This window comes from Cannabis sativa, chromosome 7 (genome assembly GCF_029168945.1).
Source record: "Cannabis sativa cultivar Pink pepper isolate KNU-18-1 chromosome 7, ASM2916894v1, whole genome shotgun sequence".
Lineage (NCBI taxonomy): Eukaryota > Viridiplantae > Streptophyta > Magnoliopsida > Rosales > Cannabaceae > Cannabis > Cannabis sativa.
The window spans coordinates 7689100-7707766 of NC_083607.1; the positions used below are offsets into that span (position 1 = coordinate 7689100).

The 18667-nt window shown below is 33.7% G+C and overlaps 3 protein-coding genes across 3 annotated transcripts; all 3 read left to right on the forward strand.

The window, feature by feature from the left end:
- Window positions 1-2636: 2636 nt before the first annotated feature.
- LOC115697327 (cytochrome c1-2, heme protein, mitochondrial) lies at window positions 2637-7519 on the forward strand. The gene is made up of 8 exons (XM_030624280.2): window positions 2637-2884; window positions 4839-4909; window positions 5313-5527; window positions 5851-6130; window positions 6219-6290; window positions 6668-6784; window positions 6891-6956; window positions 7052-7519. Exons 2-8 carry the CDS (start codon window positions 4853-4855, stop codon window positions 7166-7168), a joined length of 924 nt encoding a protein of 307 aa, XP_030480140.1. The 5' UTR covers window positions 2637-2884; window positions 4839-4852; the 3' UTR covers window positions 7169-7519.
- Window positions 7520-10193: 2674 nt separating this feature from the next.
- Window positions 10194-14232, forward strand: LOC115697653 (pentatricopeptide repeat-containing protein At4g33990). Its single transcript, XM_030624736.2, has 4 exons — window positions 10194-10330; window positions 10455-13412; window positions 13696-13770; window positions 14187-14232. The coding sequence occupies exon 2, from the start codon at window positions 10580-10582 to the stop codon at window positions 12914-12916; it is 2337 nt and encodes a 778-aa protein (XP_030480596.1). The 5' UTR covers window positions 10194-10330; window positions 10455-10579; the 3' UTR covers window positions 12917-13412; window positions 13696-13770; window positions 14187-14232.
- Window positions 10264-17555, forward strand: LOC115697654 (pentatricopeptide repeat-containing protein At5g16420, mitochondrial). The gene is made up of 4 exons (XM_030624738.2): window positions 10264-10330; window positions 13696-13770; window positions 14187-16170; window positions 17123-17555. Exon 3 carries the CDS (start codon window positions 14247-14249, stop codon window positions 15825-15827), a length of 1581 nt encoding a protein of 526 aa, XP_030480598.1. The 5' UTR covers window positions 10264-10330; window positions 13696-13770; window positions 14187-14246; the 3' UTR covers window positions 15828-16170; window positions 17123-17555.
- The last annotated feature ends 1112 nt before the right edge of the window (window positions 17556-18667 follow it).

The following is an 18667-nucleotide window of genomic DNA, read 5'->3' on the forward strand; positions in this document are numbered from 1 at the left end:
CTTTCAAGATTGAGCCTAATCATAACAGGATTAAGATCATTTGATCTAGGATCAACTTGGCGATATTGACTTGAATAGATTTTACGGTAAGTTTAATAAATCTAAGTCAAAGTTCAATATCGGTCCCTTCCGATGCATACTCCATGCATCCAACCTGAGCTTTACTTTAACCAATGCTCTGGAAAGAACATAGCACTTCTCCAAATGCAAGTAAACTCTGTTGTAGATTATCATATCAGTAAAACCCTATGTCTGATAAATCTAGGAAACTTTATTCACATAGTCATGTTTACTTTCCAATGTGTTGACGGCACAATAAACAGGATCAAGTATGTGAAAAGGGTTTCAGATGAATCTATACATTATGTACATATAATCATGAAATAAATCATGTGAACCATGCAACATTAAATGTTATTTCTGATCTATATTAATAAGTAAATCTGATTATATTGAAATGATTTTTATTTAGGACATAAAACCCAACAGGCATGACTGTTGATTTTCTCATCTAAGGCTTTCTCCTTGGCGGCTACAAGTTCTTTCTCCTTGGCCACTTCTACGGTTAGGTCTTCAAGTTTTTGATCTAAGTCCTTAACTTTCTGCTCGAGATTTTGAATGAATATCACTATAAAATTATATATAATATATCTTTTTTACTCTCTTAATATATATTAAATGGTAGATGTATCTCAATTGATTCAATTACTTTTTTTCTTTGCAAGGTTATACTGTTTTTTTTTTCTTTTTTCAATTTTTATTCTAGAGCAAAGTAAAATATGAAGCATTCTTCTTAATAAGTACTTCGCTCAGAGGATATTGATGTATTGTATCATTCTTTTTCACATTTTAAAGGAAATTTATAAAAGTATTAACTTTGAAATTCTTATATTTAAGAAGTGATTCATGACATGTTGAATACAATTTGGATGACATGATTACCAAACTTTATTAATAGCCACGGATAAAATATACTTAGCAAAGTTAATAGCAACAATATTAACCGTCTTAGAGCAATGAGAAAGACTCGTATTATGAAAGAGAGTCAAATTATAGTGAATGCCTTGAAGAACTAAGCCTAGTGAGGACTCCAAAGAAACATTGTTGTTAATCTTATTAATCATTAGGAGTATTCACGATGCGAGTTATAATCTTTTTTTCTAACCAAACCATATATGTAATTTTTATGATTTCTCAAACTGCAATCGTACCGCGAGATCTTAAAATTATAAAAACCGTATCACAAATATACGGTGCGGTGTGGTGCGATGCGATTTGAGTAGTTTACACTATTATCATTATCAAACATTATAATGAAAGTTTAAAAATCAAACTAATAATGTTTTAACAATACAAAACAAAAATATTTTAGTAAAGTTTTAACATCATAACATGTATATTATTCATCAAGTCATTATATTGTATAATATACACATACATTATATATATTTGTTATTATATGAAAAATAAAATAAAAATCATATTGTAAAAATTGGTAACTTTGTAATATATAGTGCAGTGCAATTTGAACAACAATTATTGAATTCAAAACTGCAAACGCACCGCACAGCGGTTTAACAAAAATGCAAACTGCAACCGCACCGCAAAAGATTTCAAACTGCATTTTTTATGCGATGTAGTGCGGTGCAAGCAGTTTAACCACATTCAAACAATCAAATTCAAATTGGATAGTATCCCAATAAAAAAGATGACATTGTATTCCTACATGGCGAAGAGCAAGAGCTTCAGATACTTCAGCTTGAAAAAAACCAATCATGTGCCAGATAGTCGATGCATAGATAACTTCATAAACGTCACAGATAACCATGCCCATACTACAAAAACCACATTTCAAATCTAAAGCTGGATTAATATTAACCTTGAAACAACCCACAAACGAAGGCCTAATAATGCTCAATTGGATGAGATGAAATAGGCACGACATTCCCAAGAGATCTTCGACGATTAATCTCATTGGAACTCAAAAGAGGCTTCTAGTAATCACTCAATAAATTACGAACCCAATTAACCACCAATTTAGGAGACATCAAATAGTTATTATGTACCATTTTATTTCTCCTACATCAAACCCTCCACATGATAACAAGGGCTAACTTAGAATTAGACATTGGATCCAAAAATAGATAAATAAAATTAATAAAATCAGTACAAATGACCAAAGGATCTCTAAGGTTAAACTCACAAAGTTTTCGATATTAAAAACGAGAAAAATATCCCAACAAAGTATGATGAGTAGTCTTCTCTTGGGCGTCGCATAAAGGACAAAGACCATCGGTAAGCATACCATGCGTATTCAAATTAAACTTAACTGGAATCCAATAGTTTGCTAAACAAACATTTTTAAATATGTATTTATTAATATATATATATATTTTTTTTCAATTTCAATTAAGGAGAATTACCCACATATTATTTTTTTTATTGTTTTTTTTTTAAATTTACAGTTTGGGTTGTTCCTATATGTGTTGCTATGTAGATTTTGGTTACGATTCAGATTGTTATGGTTGATATGTGGATTTATGTAAAAATACAAAAATTAGTGTAAAAATAAAAAAATCTCTTAAATTAATAAATAAATTTTAAAATAAAAATTAACAAAATGTTATGAAATTAATAAAATTACAAGTTCGCACGTGTTGATGTACAACCCCTAATTGTTGTTACATAACCCTATCTCTCATTCTCCATCTTCCCCTTCTCCCAATCGCTCATTTCCTCATTCCCCATATGTTTTTTATATTATATGTAACTAGTTTTCTTTCCTCAATTCCTCACTGATTCTCTCTCTTACATCGCCCTTTTCCTCCGCCTCTGACCGTCCACCGTTGCTCCGCCCAAAACCTAAACTCATCTCACGATTAAGGTTTCTCTCTGACTTTATTTATATATATATATATATATATGTTGATTGGGTCTTCGGGCTTGCAGTACGGTCTGATTTTGCGGTTTTGTTCTTATTTTCGTGTTTAATTTCTCTGTGTTTAAGTATTTTTGGATCTGATCTGTCTATTTTTATTTTGTGTTTAAATGTTTTGGGCTCGTGTAAGGATTCGATCTGGTTCACAAATCATTGTATACTAGTTGAATGTTTAGGTTTGTATCTTCTATGGTTTTAAAATAAAAAAACGATTGGGTTCTTTTTTTTGTTGTTGGTTGTTCCTATAGTATAATATAGTTCAATTGGGTGATTAAAATGTAGGTGTGATAATATCCCAAAATATATATTTGAATATGCGTATAATCTGTTTGAATCTGATAAAATGATTCCTTGAACAAATTAAGAAATACCATACCTCTTATATTGTAAATAAAGATTATGTTTTTGGTATATCTTGCTCTTACAATCATTGACTTAATTTTCGGTAGAAATTAGATAGAGTGATCAAATTCTTTATTTGTGCATATCAACATTCTGCCTAGTCCCTTTCAAATGCTTTCAAACATACCTGTAATAAGATTTTGGTCTAAACCATTTTGCATACTGTGATGAGGAAACATATGGTTTAGTTACTTGTTTCTTCTTTTTAAAGTTTTTAGTTCTAGTAGTAGTTCTCTTTGAATAGATATGCTCATTTTTTTTTCCTTTTCCCTTTTTAAAATAAATAAATAAATAAAAATCATTTTGCGGTATGCATGTGAATTCTGGTTATTAGTTTCTTATTAATGGTGTCCTTTACTAAGTATACACATAAATATTTATGGCTTTTGAACGATGATATAGTGTGAATGCTGGTTATTAGTTTATATTATTAATGGTCCATATGTCATGTACTAAATAAATATACACAAATATTTATGGCTTTTGAACGATGATATAATAGTAGAAGTATATATATAAATTTGGATTATTAACTTTATTTTCATGGAAGTGTTTTTTATTATGTGGATTTTGATGCTTTTTTTTTTTAATATTTATAGCTGTATTTATTATTAATTAATTATGTAAAGTTGGGGTGTATCTTAGATCTGTGTTAGATTTGTTATGTTTTTGGTTGAAGATTTCATCTTTCTTTGGTTTTTGAAAGAGTACTCTTTTTGTTTTTGAAATGAGTTTGTTTTACGCTTGTTGTTGTTTTTTCCAATACCAATAGACTATGTCTAATCATAATACTTATATACAACTCAATAAGAATGACATCACGTCTCTTTTCCTTTTCTTGGTAGAAGAAAAAGTTTATGTTATGATATATTGTTATATAGCGACTGATAAGAATGAAGTTAATGCTTATTGCGCCTTGTGTTTTTAAAATTGTGATTTTTAGGCTTGTTTATGTGTTCCTAGTTTGTAAGTGCTCTTTTGATTGGATCATGCATGATAGATTATTTAGACAAATATTGATAAATATATTTTAGGGAGAAGTTAATTTTAGGAGTGTATCTAGTTTGTAATTGCTCTTTTGATTGGATCATGCATGATAGATTATTTTGAAAAATATCGATGAATATTTTTTTATGGAGAAGTTAATTTTAGGAGTGTATCTATGTACTTTATGTGTAGAATAGATACAGTATTTATGTTCATAGGTGTGTTTAATCTACAAACATAGTATATAGCTTTTCAAAAGTTGCAATCTTACGGACAATCAGATAAGTCACTGAACAATTAGGGCTTTGGGTATTTCAAATTTCTTTTTTCTTTTTTACCAGTAGAGGTTTTGCTTGATTAATACCTACAGTTTGTTTGATCAAAACATATTTAAAGTTTAAGCTTGAAATGAAATAGGATCTTTAAATTTATTTTTAAGTTTCACGTTCTGAAATCTTTTAAGCATGCTAAATTCACCACGTTTACCTTCTTTTTCCTGCTCAATTGGAAGGAATATCTACTGTGATGGCTAGAGGAGCAATCCATCAATTACTAAGGAGGAAACTTCATTCTCAGTCCACTGTAAGAATCTTCACACCTCTTATTTGTCTTTCGTTTGCAACTTTTTTGTAAATTTTCTAGGCAGCAGCCTCGTCGGTTCCCTAAGTTGAGCTTGTATTATATTAATGTTGGATGTTGTGGATTCATATACTGTCTTTCAATCAGTTTTATGGCTGTGTGAATCTTTTTTTTTTTAAAATTACTTGTAGCATTTGAATGAAGAGTTTTTGTGCATGCATGCCATCCTGCATCTGTTTTCTATTTTATCCGTGTGACTATATTAATTGTAGCATTTGTTTGAAGAGTTTTTGTGCATGCATGCCATCCTGCATCTGTTTTCTATTTTATCAAGTGTGACTATTATTTACAGATTTTCATTTCACCATGATCATTTTAATTAAAATTTTGAAATGCTAATTTACAGATTCCCCCATCTTTGTCTTCCTTTAATTCAAAGAGAGACGATACTGGTTCTGCTGGGATTAAGTCTCTAAGAGCCCTTGCACTTCTAGGAGCTGGAGTCTCTGGATTATTAAGTTTTGCAACTGTTGCATCTGCTGATGAGGCTGAACATGGATTAGAATGTCCAAGCTATCCCTGGCCCCACAAGGGAATTCTAAGTTCATATGATCATGGATCGTGAGTTCTAATCTACTCTGTGTAGTGTGTGTAATGTGTATGCTACTAGATTGTGTAATATTTGAAGGCTGTGGTCATCATTTGGATAGCTTTTAATTCTGATATCTATTGTTTCTTTGTCCTTATGGTTCAATCCTAATGATTGAAATCTTGAATAGTTTTCTCCTCAAAATGGTGGGATTAATTAGACAGTTCAAGATCACTAGGCATGAATAAGTTAATTAAGCTGTTTTATGGAAAATTGTTGCAATGTATTAGGAGGCTTATGAAATTTGCAACTGAAATGCCAATTTTGTTATCCTCTCTTACTTGTACTTGGGCAGGATTCGTCGTGGTCATCAGGTTTACCAACAAGTTTGTGCATCATGCCACTCCATGTCTTTAATATCATACCGTGATTTGGTGGGTGTTGCATACACAGAAGAGGAAACAAAGGCTATGGCAGCTGAGATTGAGGTGGTTGATGGGCCCAATGATGAGGGTGAGATGTTCACGCGCCCGGGAAAACTGAGTGATCGGTTTCCCCAGCCATATTCAAATGAGCAAGCAGCTAGATTTGCAAATGGAGGGGCATATCCTCCAGATCTAAGTCTCATTACCAAAGTAAATATTTTCTTGTGCTAATGATTTCTCAATTCTCTATCCTTTTGTCTATGTACTTCTATAATATTTTCTCAACTTTACATTTCAGGCTCGCCACAATGGTCAGAATTATGTGTTTGCTCTTTTAACCGGATACCGTGATCCTCCTGCTGGTGTTTCGGTACTTTTTCTTCTTACTCTCTTTCCTATGTAATGTGCTAGCTACTTTAGTTGAAAGATAAGGAGAATCCTAAGTGAATTTTTATGTGGAGAGAACAAAACAATAACTGAAGAAGAAGTATTTTATTTATTTATTTTTGGAGTTGGGTACGTATATTTTTTGAAGTCTTGATAGTATGTTCCTTACAGAGTATTCGTCCATTCATGTCAATTATAAATGCTGGCATTTGTTTGGGAATAAACTTCTCTTCTGTGTTTTCCTAATTTTATTAACCCTTTCATTTTGATGGAGTACATCTCTCTTTCAATTTTATAGGTTGTACTTGTGGACTTAACTCTAACTGTTTTTAACTAAACATATTTATAATGATATTTCAGATCCGTGATGGTTTGCACTACAACCCTTACTTCCCTGGTGGAGCAATTGCTATGCCTAAGATGCTTAATGATGGTGCTGTAGAGTACGAAGACGGTACTCCTGCTACAGAGGCCCAGGTATGGTTCTCTTCTTCACGTGACAGGCGCATGCTCAACTATGCTTGTTCACCTTAATAATTCGTTTCGAGAGGCTCATAGCTGAAGCTGTTTTGTCGTGTTGCAGATGGGTAAAGATGTCACAACATTCTTGTCCTGGGCTGCAGAACCAGAAATGGAAGAAAGGAAACTGGTTCGTTTACGAGTAGCCACCTCTCTTATCATGATTTAGTTCTCCAGATCTTACGCTAACCCCATTTTTTCCCTTTCAATGTCTTAAAATATCAGATGGGATTCAAATGGATATTTGTGCTCTCACTGGCTCTACTCCAAGCTGCATACTACCGGCGGTTGAAGTGGAGTACTCTCAAGTCTCGCAAGCTGGTTCTTGATGTCATCAACTAGATTCCTTTTTAATTTCATTTAGAATTATGCTTGTGGTTGGAGGGTCTCTAAGTTGGAAATATTTTTTTTTAATGATCTTGGTTTTCTTCCCATGCATGCTCCTATTGAGTTGACAACATCAGTTATTGGTAATGTAGTGACCTGAGGAATGTCACTTGCAGAGACACTGAAAATAAGCTGCTCCATACATCTGATAAAATATTTTTGCCTTTTTGACATAAAAAGCTTTGTTAAATTCTTCTTTATGGACTTGTGGAGGGATGTTGCTTTTTCAATATTCATTTAATGCTTTGGATCATATATTTGCAAATTAATGGTCAAATATTATAATAAAAATGGCAACTTTTTTTATCTCGGCCTCTTTTTATTTTTATTTTGGTGACACTGCCTTTTTTTTATTATTATTTATTTATATAATCAAACATTTTATTTTGCTTTCTGTCAAATATTAGTGTGTTCTAAATGATATATATTCCATTATCCTTGGTAATGTAAAATGTGAAGTGGGAAAAATGAAATAAAATGGAAATGACCAAATGGGGCTTACCTGTTAAGCTTTGTGATAGCTTGTGCCTGTAAATTTTCATGCATGTTCAAAAACAGCATTTTATAAGAATTCCTTACTGGATGTGAGATGATAATTATTGTTTGGTGAAAACTGTTTGGGACGATTTGGACATCCTTGGACTTGTGTTTGGAAAAATTATTTCATATTTAGCAAATAATTTTTGGGAGTTCTATTTAAATACACCCCGTTATTAAAAAAAGGCTAATTAGTAATTTTTCTCCTTGAACTTTGACATATACCAAATTATACTCCCTGAATTTTTTTGGCCGTTAAAAATTCCCCCTATTTCAGTTATTGTTTATGTACTAAAACATACTCTCTAGACTTTGATATTTACCACATTATGCCCCTTAAACTTTGATATGTACTAAATCATGCCCCCTGAACTTTCATCCATGTTAGAATTTTTTTACTAAAATTAGACAAAAGTCTTTAAATTTAACAATATTAATAGTTCAGGGGGAATTTTTAACGGCCAAAAAAATTCAGGAGGCATGATTTAGTACATGTCAAAGTTAGGGGGAAAATTGCTAATTAGCCTTAAAAAAATATATAATCTTAAATAATTTTTAAAAATTACTCTTAATATTCTTTTTAAAATTTTTCCTTTACTTTATTTTATATTAATTTCAATACTTATTTTAATTTTATTTTCATAATTTTTTTTAACTCATGTCTATATATATTTTAACTTTTTAAGAAAATTTTATATAATTTTTTTGTTATAATATTTAAAATATAATTTATTTTATTTAATAGGTATATTTTTTAAAAATATAAATTACAAGAAAAAAATTAAAAAACTTAATACAATTCAATATGTAAATTTTATATGAAATAAAAATTATTAAAATAAAATATTTTAAAAAAAATTAAGCTGTAAATAAATTTTCCCTTCAAAAATGGGGATTTTTTCATTTTTACACTTCAAAACAGCTTTTTTTTTTTTTTTTTTTTTTTTTTTTTTTTGTATTTTTACGAAATTCTACATAGAAACCTCTATTGCAACTAGCGCTGCAACCTAAATTGCAACAAAAAATCGTACAGAAACCCCAATTGAAACTAGTGCTGCAACCACTTTAAAAACCCAAACCGTAAATTTGAAAAAATAAAGGAAAAAAATAGTATATGGGGTAATTCCCCGGGTACGAATTATATAATTGAGGGATTGATTTCATTTTCCCCTTTATTATATGCATAAAAAAAAAAGAAAAATTTGCGGCAAAAGTCCCCAAAAAGTTAAGCTTGATACAGATAAGTCCCCAACCTCCAAAAATAACGTCAATAGTCCTCAAGCTCATATTTTTTATTTGTCCGTTGGTCTCCAAGTTAACAGATCTGTTAAACTCAATTCAAATGTCACGTGTTGAAATATTATTGGTGGGTATTATTATTTTAATTTAAAAAAATAAAAATAAAAATAAAAAAATAATTTTTTTAAAAAAATTCTTTTTTTCTTTTTCCTTTTCTTTTTTTTTTTCTTTTATTTTTTTCTTTTTCTTTCTTTTCTTCTTCGTCTTCTTCGTTTTCTTCTTCTTCAACCCAACCCCAACCAGCCACCGGAGCACCACCACGACCCCACACCCAGCCCTAACCCCACTCCAGCCACGACCCCACTCCAACCTTGACCCCACAACCACAACCCTAACAAACTTCGACGAAGAAGATACCGAAACCCTAGACCAGTTCGACCAATCGATGGACGATGTTTACAGCAAGCTGAAGAACAACGGCGGAGCTCACGTCGTCCGTTCGAACTCCGACACGAAACCCTCTAACGGTGAGGCTCCACCGAAGCTTTCGAAGTGGCCGATTGAAAACATCGGGGCTGGAGTGGTCGGGGGTTGTGGTTGGGGTCGTGGGGTAGGGGCTGGAGTGGGGTTGGCCGTGGGGTCGTGGTGGTGCTCCGGTGGCTAGTTGGGGTTGGGTTGAAGAAGAAGAAAACGAAGAAGACGAAGAAGAAAAGAAACAAAAAGAAAAAGAAAAAAAGAAAAGAAAAAAAGAATATTTTTCAAATTATTTATTTATTTTTATTTTTTTAAAATTAAAATAACAATACACACTAATGATATTTCGACACGTGTCATTTGAATTGAGTTTAACAGATATGTTAACTTGGAGACCAATAGACAAATAAAAAACACGAGCTGGAGGACTATTGCCGCTATTTTTGGAGGTTGGGGACTTATCTGTATCAAACTGAACTTTTTGCCACTTTTGCCGAAATTTCCCAAAAAAAAAAAAAAAAAAATCAAATTTCCCCACGCAAACCCGACCCGTTTGAAAACCTATTAATTGGTCATTTGTCATCGACCATTACCATTCTTAGGACAGACTCCATTTTCATCCCTCCCTCACCGCCGGCTTCAACCCTCCCTCGCGACAATCTCCCGTCCAAGGGTGACACCACCGCCTTTGACCATCCCCCGCTGCTGAGGGTCTCCATTCAATTGGCCCTTCACTTCGGATGAACCGTACTCAGTGCCATTCATCAGATGCTTCAACAGTGAGAGTTCAGACCGAAAATTCCGACGTCTGTTGCATTGATTGAACCTTTGTTTTCTGAATCGCCTCCACCTTCTGTTCTAACCCAGGTAACTGCTCCTGCCATTCATTATGCTATACTGAATCATAGGCTTGATTGTTGTTTTATTGATTAGGGGTGATCTAAGCAAGTGTGCTCTGTAATTAATTTGGTCAAATATTTTTGTGCGTTAGGTAAAGAAAATGGATGATCATGTTGGTGAAAGTCCTATAGTCCTCCTATAGTTTACCAAAATTCTACCTTTATTCCAAGCTCGGCTATAGCTACATTGCAATTTCCTTTTAATAATTTCTGAAAAATGAGAATAGAAAAAATCAATTTTGATCTTCTATTTATATCATGCACAAAGGTGCACTTGGCCAAGCGCCTCCATGCACTTCTTGTGGTGTCTGGGAAGGTTAAAGACATGTTTGTTTCAGCCAGACTTGTCAATCTTTACTCTTACGTTGGTGATATATCTTTTGCCCGCCGCACTTTCAATGATATACCAAACAAGGATATCTATACTTGGAACTCAATGATATCTGCTTATGTACGCACATCTCGTTTCCGTGAAGCTTTAGATTGTTTTTGTCATTTATCTTTCACCTCTGGTCTTCAACCAAATTCCTACACTTTCCCTCCTGTCATAAAGGCTTGTGGAAGTCTAATTAATGGGAAGAAGATACATTGCCAGGTTTTGAAGTTGGGTTATCAGTGGGATGTCTATGTTGCTGCATCCTTGATCCATATGTACTCACGGTTTGGCTTTGTTGCAATTGCTCGTAATTTGTTTAATGAGATGCCAGTTCGAGATATAGGTACTTGGAATGCAATGATTTCTGGATTATGTCAAAATGGGAATGCTACAGAGGCTTTAGATGTTTTGAATGAAATGAGGTTGGAGGGGGTAAATATGGACCCTCTAACTGTTGCAAGTCTTCTCACTGTGTGTGCACAATCAAATGATGTATTAAGTGGAATGTTTATTCATTTACATGTCATAAAACACGGCTTGGAATTCGACTTACTTGTATCCAATGCGTTGATTAATATGTACGCCAAATTTGGTTACTTGGTCAATGCTTTAAGGGTATTTAATCAAATGTCTGTTACAGATTTGATTTCGTGGAATTCAATTATCAATGCATGTGAACAGAATGATGATCTGAAAACTGCACTTGAACTTTTCAAGAAGATGCAGCAGATTGGCTTTCTACCTGATTTGTTAACTCTGTTAAGTTTAGCTTCCGTTGTAGCTCAGTTAGCTGATTGTCAAAAATGTAAGTCTGTTCATGGGTTCATTCTGAGGAGAGGCTGGTTTATGGAAGATGTTGCCATTGGAAATGCAGTTGTTGATATGTATTCAAAATTGGGTGCTATAAATTCTGCTCGTAGTGTTTTTGAAGGGCTCCCTATTAAAGATGTGATTTCGTGGAATACTTTGATCACGGGTTATGCTCAAAATGGCCTCGCAAGTGAGGCAGTTAAATTATACAACACAATGGAGAAGTGCGAAGAGTTAACACCAAATCAAGGAACTTTAGTGAGCATCTTACCAGCCTATTCTCATCTAGGAGATGTGCACCAAGGGATGAAAATTCATGGTTGGGTGATCAAGAACAATCTTCATATGGATGTCTTTGTGGCAACATGCTTAATTGACATGTATGGAAAATGTGGGAGATTAGATGATGCAATGTCCTTGTTTTACCAAGTCCCTAGAGGGACCTCAGTTCCTTGGAATGCCATCATTTCTTGCCATGGACTTCATGGGCATGGGGAGAAAGCTTTAAAATTGTTCGAAGATATGCTAGACAAAGAAGTGAAGCCAGATGGTGTTACTTTTGTATCGTTGTTATCAGCTTGTAGCCATTCAGGTTTGGTTCATATGGGTAAACATTATTTCCACTTGATGCTGGAAAAATATGGGATCAAGCCGAGTCGTAAGCACTATGGTTGCATGGTGGATTTGCTTGGTAGAGCTGGTCATTTAGAGGAAGCATATAATCTTATAAAGAGTATGCCAGTAGAACCTGATGCTTCTATTTGGGGAGCTCTTCTTGGTTCATGTAGAATACATGGAAATGTTGAGTTGGGTAAATTTGCTTCAGATCGATTGTTTGAAGTTGATTCGGAGAATATTGGTTATTATGTCTTGTTATCTAATATATACGCAAAACTTGGAAAATGGGAAGGTGTAGACAAAGTTAGATCACTAGCTAGAGACAAGGGATTGAGGAAGACTCCTGGCTGGAGCTCCATAGAAATCAACAACAAGGTTGATGTCTTTTACACTGGAAACCAAACACATCAGAAGTATGAAGAGATATGGACAGAATTGAAGGTTATGACTGCTAAGATGAAAAGTCTTGGTTACATTCCTGACTACAACTTTGTGTTGCAGGATGTGGAAGACGATGAGAAGGAAGAAATTCTATCAAGTCATAGTGAGAGATTAGCCATTGCTTTCGGAATTATTAGTACTCCTCCTAGAACTCCTATTAGGATCTTCAAAAACTTGAGAGTATGTGGTGATTGCCACACAGCAACTAAATACATGTCCAAAATAACTGAAAGGGAGATTATTGTGAGGGATTCCAACCGTTTCCATCACTTCAAGGATGGAACTTGCTCTTGTGGGGATTATTGGTGACGATGCTCTTCAATGTACCAATGAATTCGTTTGTCTTTTCATTCTTTTTTTCTAAAATTACCAGTTATCAACTAGAAGTATTACGTGGTATTTAACCACTCTTGTATTATAACTACGTAGTAGGTGATGATTTCCTGCTATCATATTAATACAAGCTCCATTTATTTTTTCTAAAAAATATTTGTCCCCAACTGGATGTATGCGCCACTAGAAATAGAACAGTGATGGTGCGTAGTTGGAGAAAATACACCAACTAAACTAGCCAATCAATTCAATATGTTGACAAAGCCAGCAAAAGAAACACTAATGCAATTGAATCTTCGAGTCTGACTTGTTCTAGTCTCCCCCATCCACCAAAATCCAGTTGGGCATGTAGGTTCTCCAATTATCAGGATACAAGTTGAAATGTATACTTAACTACTCTGTCAAACTATATTTCTTATAAAGTAAATGTATGTCCAGGGGAAGGTGCTAGCAGCATATTTATTGAATTGAGGTGAAATTTTTGGATTGTTCATTTACTTTGTGTTTACTATTTCAGTGCTTTGTTATGAACATTTAAAAACTAGCAGTTGAACATTGTCCGCTGATAAATTATTTCACTTGTAAATGAGTTTTGATTCGGGAATATTATACTCAAGTATTAATAATCTTTGCGCAGTATCAAGTTACTGCATATTATGAAGAAAGATATAACTTTTCACTAAATCAATGTCCATGATTTTTATTTTTAAGTAGTGATTTATCTCAAAACAATTATCTTTCTTATTTTGTTTCAGAGGGAGAAGGAAGCATTTAAAGGATTAATGATTAATGCAAAAGAGGGTGATTAAGAAACAATTTGTGCTGTGAAGGTAAAGCCAAATCCTTTGCTTCTCTTTTTCTCTTTTCTTTTTGATTTGGCATCCTAGGCTTTCTCCTTTGAGTGACAGAGAGTTAAGAAATTTGTTTCATAATTAGTTGTTGTTGGACATAGGTGGTGTCAAGGGAATCCTTGAAAATTTATGGCACCACTTTTTCAGTCACATTCAAATAAAGGAAACTGATGGTTTATATTACTCCATATATTTTCAAAAATAAAAAAAAAAGTCACATTCTATATTCAAATAAAGGAAACTGATGGTTTATATTACTCCATATATTTTCAAAAATAAAAAAAAAAGTCACATTCTATATTCAGTCTTATCTAATTCTTACTATTCTAGGTGGTGTTGGTTGAATTGGATTGTTAAAGAGGATTAAACCTGTTGTTTGATTATAATGCATGCAGGGTGTTAAGCACTTGCGCCCAGGAGAAAGAAGTAGCATTTTGTATCATTAATCTGATAGCATGTTCCGCTGCCACCTCCTTAAGTTGAAATTGAAGCTCACTACCATATCAATTGCTAGTGCAACAACATGTTCCTTATGCACCACATCATCGTATGTTGTCACTCCCCCCATCAAGCCATGGCCCCAGCGCCTTTACCCTAAGCGCTTGGTCTCCATTATTACCTGCCAACAGAACCTTGACCTTGCTCTCCAGATCTTCCATTATGCTGGTGACTTTCATCCTGGTTTTTCTCACAACTACGAAACCTATCATGCCATCATCCGTCGCTTATCTCGCGCCAATGTTTTTCCAGCTGTTGAGTCCCTTCTTTCTGACCTTCGTAAATCCCGCCTTAAATGTGGTGAAGACCTCTTCATTACTGTCATTCGCAGTTATGGACTTGCCAGTCGCCCCAAATGTTCACTAAAAACCTTCTTGCGGATCCATGACTTTGGTGTCCAACGCTCAGTGAGATCCTTGAACTGTTTGTTGAATGCTTTGGTTCAAAACAGACGTTATGATTTGGTCCGCTGGGTGTTTGAGAATTCCAAGAATAAGTTTGAAGTGGTGCCCAATGTGTTTACTTGTAACATTTTGGTCAAAGCACTATGCCACAAGAATGATTTGGAGAGTGCGCTTAAGGTTTTGGATGAAATGCCCAGCTTGGGTTTGGTCCCTAACGTGGTCACTTATACTACCATTATAGGTGGTTATGCTATGCGAGGTGATATGGTTGGTGCAAAGAGGACTTTTATTGAGATTTTGGATAGAGGGTGGCTGCCTGATGCCACTACATATACCATTTTGATGGACGGGTATGCTAAACAAGGGAGATTAGCTGATGCTATTAAGGTAATGGATGAGATGGATGAGAATGGAGTTCATCCAAATGAAGTAACTTACGGGGTTATGATCAGAGCTTATTGTAAAGAAAACAAGTCTGGTGAAGCACTAAATTTGATTGGGGATATGCTTAATGGAAATTTCATACCAAGCTCGTCGCTATGTTGCAAGGTGATTGATGTATTGTGTCAACAAGGGAAGGTGGAGGATGCTTGTGAGCTGTGGAAGAAACTTTTAAAGAACAATTGTACTCCAGACAATGCTGTCTCTAGTACGCTCATATATTGGCTTTGTAAGGAAGGAAAGATATGGGAAGCCAGGAAGTTATTTGATCAATTCGAGAGGGGTTTAATTCCAAGTATGTTGACTTACAACACGCTTATTGCTGGAATGTGTGAGCAGGGAGAATTGTACGAAGCTGGGAGATTGTGGGATGACATGGTGGAGAAAGGTTGTGCTCCTAATGCATTTACCTATAATATGCTGATAAAAGGATTTTGTAATATTGGAAAGGCAGGGGAAGGGATTAGAATTTTGGAGGAAATGTTGCATAAAAAATGTTCGCCTAATAAGTCGACTTATGCTATGTTGATTGATGGGCTCCATTGTGGAAAGGAAGAAGTCGCGAAGGTTTTTTCATTGGCATTGGCAAGTGGAAACATTGACAATGATTGCTGGGATCTTTTCTTTGCCAAGATGGTTGGAAATTTGGATACTGGAGTAACTGTTCTCGACAAGATTTTGTCAGATTGTTGATTAAGAGGTTGCTTTAAATGTATAGGAGAATTCTCCAATAGGGGTGCCTAAAACAACCCTATGCATAAGGGTGTTTTTTTTGACAAATATAATCTTACCACATCACAAATGTGTTGGTGTGTTTGTTGAGCATGAGTGCAGCGAACGCTTTTATTTTTATTTATTTTTTACTGGACATGAAGGGAGAGACCCAAGCCATTCCCATGGCTTTACCTCATCATGTTTCTTCATCATTTCCCTGCCTGACTAAGCTTCCATGCCAAGCCGAGTTCTTTGATCATCTTAAGTGGTTCAGTGGTTGAGAAAGAAAGAATCGCAGAGTAGAGAAGAAGCACGGTTGGGGGTGAGTTTTCCTTTCGGTTATCTTTTATTTTCAGTTTTGTGCTGAGGAAGGTGAAATTAGGGTATTAAGTATTATATCAATTATTTTGCAAAAAAAAAAAAAAGTATTATATCAATTTTTTTTCTTTTTTTAAATTTTGTGTTTCATGTCGATTTAGTGTTCTTTCTCTTGTTGTTTAAGATTTTTATGGTTTGATGAATGGAACATGAATTTATAATGATTATCTTGGTATTGGGTGCTTTGCTCTCTGCAAAAATACTTAACGGCCACACCGGTGCAGCCTTTTTTCTGACTTGTTGACACTAAATGGGTATTCATTTGATTGAAGTGGGAAGTTTTCAATTCGTGTTTGTGATCTTAATTGATGGTTTGGTCAATAAATTTATTTCTTTGGCTTCCATTGGTTGCTCAAAATTTGCACTGTGAGAATCTTTCTTCTTCATTCTTCTTTCTCGGGCTGGTTTTTTTTTGCTTCAGTGTCAATTTGCTGAAGGGGAGTAATGTCTAAGGTATTACTTTAAATAAATTGATATGATTCATTGACACACAGCAAAGTTTGATTGAATTATCTTATGTTGCATTGGATTTTGATTTTAGAGGCCATCATGATCTTTCACTGATTTTCACCATGGAGTTACATTCAATCCTTACATTTAGATTTATTTAGCATTATTTTAACTTACAGAAAGATCCCAATCCATTGGCAATATGTTGAACTGAATTAATATGTAGAAAGACTTTTTGTATGCAATATATATTATTTTTCAAAGCAAAATGTATTATTTTTTAATTAGTATATGGTATGTAAGAAAATTCAGTTTCTTGTATTGAAAAGAAAGAAGAAAATATAGTCTTCTTGAGAAATGATGAACTTGTTAGTATTATTATTATAATATTAGATGCAGTATTTATTCATCATTTTCTTATATTGTTATGTTGTTTTAAATTGTAGGCTGTGAAGATTGCATCTTAAGCAACAAATGGATCAAAAGGGGCTGTGTCTAGTTGAGAGCTCAGCTATATATCTCTTCTACTCTCTTTCTTTGTCCCAGCAAACTACCCTATCATTCCCCAAAATAGAAAAGGAATGGAAGAACTATTAAAATTGTAGCCCTGATTTGAACTGTCCATCTTTGTTGTTATTGCATGGTAATTAGAATGTGGAATTTATCAGCACCCAATATAGGCTCAAAATTCATGTATAATAATGTTTACTATAGTAGAATGTTGCCAAGAATGTTTTCTTGATCCTTTTTTGTCTGGATCTAGAAAAAGCCATTTTGTCCAACAAACTACCAACTAGATCTAATATGTTCTTTAAAATGGAACCCTTAAAGAAAAAAAAAGGCATATACTACATAATTCATATTTGGTATTTATTATTATTGGGAAAAAAACAGGAAAATACAAAAAGGGAAAAAAATTACAAAATTACTATAGGCTGGCCCATTCAACATTTATACAGCTTACATACAAATATTTACAAAAATACCACATGCTCTAAACTTTCAGCTGCACGGACTGAACGATGAAGATGAACATACCTCGATCGTTTCAAAACAGCAAAACAACCAAAATGAAACCAAAACGAGGGAAATACAACCATTAATTCCAGCGAAATCAACTGGAAAAGAAGACCTGCAATGATCTAAACAGAAATTTACGAAAAAAAAAACCAGAAAAACTGGGAAGAAACTGAAATTACACAATTGTTTTCGGTTTTATTCGATCAAAACAACTCTCCCTAATATCGAAATTCAGATTCATGAAATGTAGATCTGTAACAAACAGATCTGGAGCTCCCCCGAATCCAAAACAAAGTATGATGTGAAAATTTAAAAAAAAACCTCATGAATAATAGATCTACTTTATATACAGTTGCATTTTGGTTGATTACTGGTTTCCAATGTGGAATATATTTTTTAAAAAAACACAATAAGAAGAGAAAATTTGAATTAAGGGACAACAAGTTACGTACAAGTCTGTTTATTTTTTTGTTTTGGTTGCCTTATAGTTGCATTATCGTTTTATGATAGTTTATATATTATGCAAGTAGCAAAACCATAATAAAACTACAAAACAACTGTAAACAAACTAAAATACAGAAAAAACTCTTTGAACATCAACATCCATGGTAAATCAAATTGTTACCCATTTACGATATAAAAATGGACATGAAACAACTAGACAAAAACATATTAAAAAAAACACATACAGAACGTGTTTACACTATTAAAAAACTATGAAAAAATTAATACAAACTGAGAATAGATCAAATGAAGAAACTAAAATGAAAAACAATAAAACATCTGGAAAAACAAAAACAGAAAAAAAAAAGACAACAAAATGAAACAGAAATTAAGACTAAACAAACGAAAATGAAAAACCCATAAAAAGAACAAATAAATTAAACTAAGAAAATAGAAGCCCTAAAAAACCAAACAAAACCAAACGAAATGCTAAATTGAAAAACCTAGAATAGTACAAGCGAAAAACA

Excerpts from the sequence above, each read along its gene's own strand:
- LOC115697327 (XM_030624280.2), top strand. The coding sequence starts at position 4,853 with ATGGCTAGAGGAGCAATCCATCAATTACTAAGGAGGAAACTTCATTCT. Across the intron at positions 6,131-6,218 it reads ATCTAAGTCTCATTACCAAA|GCTCGCCACAATGGTCAGAA; the intron begins GTAAATATTTTC and ends TTTACATTTCAG. Across the intron at positions 6,785-6,890 it reads CTCCTGCTACAGAGGCCCAG|ATGGGTAAAGATGTCACAAC; the intron begins GTATGGTTCTCT and ends GTCGTGTTGCAG.
- LOC115697654 (XM_030624738.2), top strand. The coding sequence starts at position 14,247 with ATGTTCCGCTGCCACCTCCTTAAGTTGAAATTGAAGCTCACTACCATA.
- LOC115697653 (XM_030624736.2), top strand. The coding sequence starts at position 10,580 with ATGAGAATAGAAAAAATCAATTTTGATCTTCTATTTATATCATGCACA.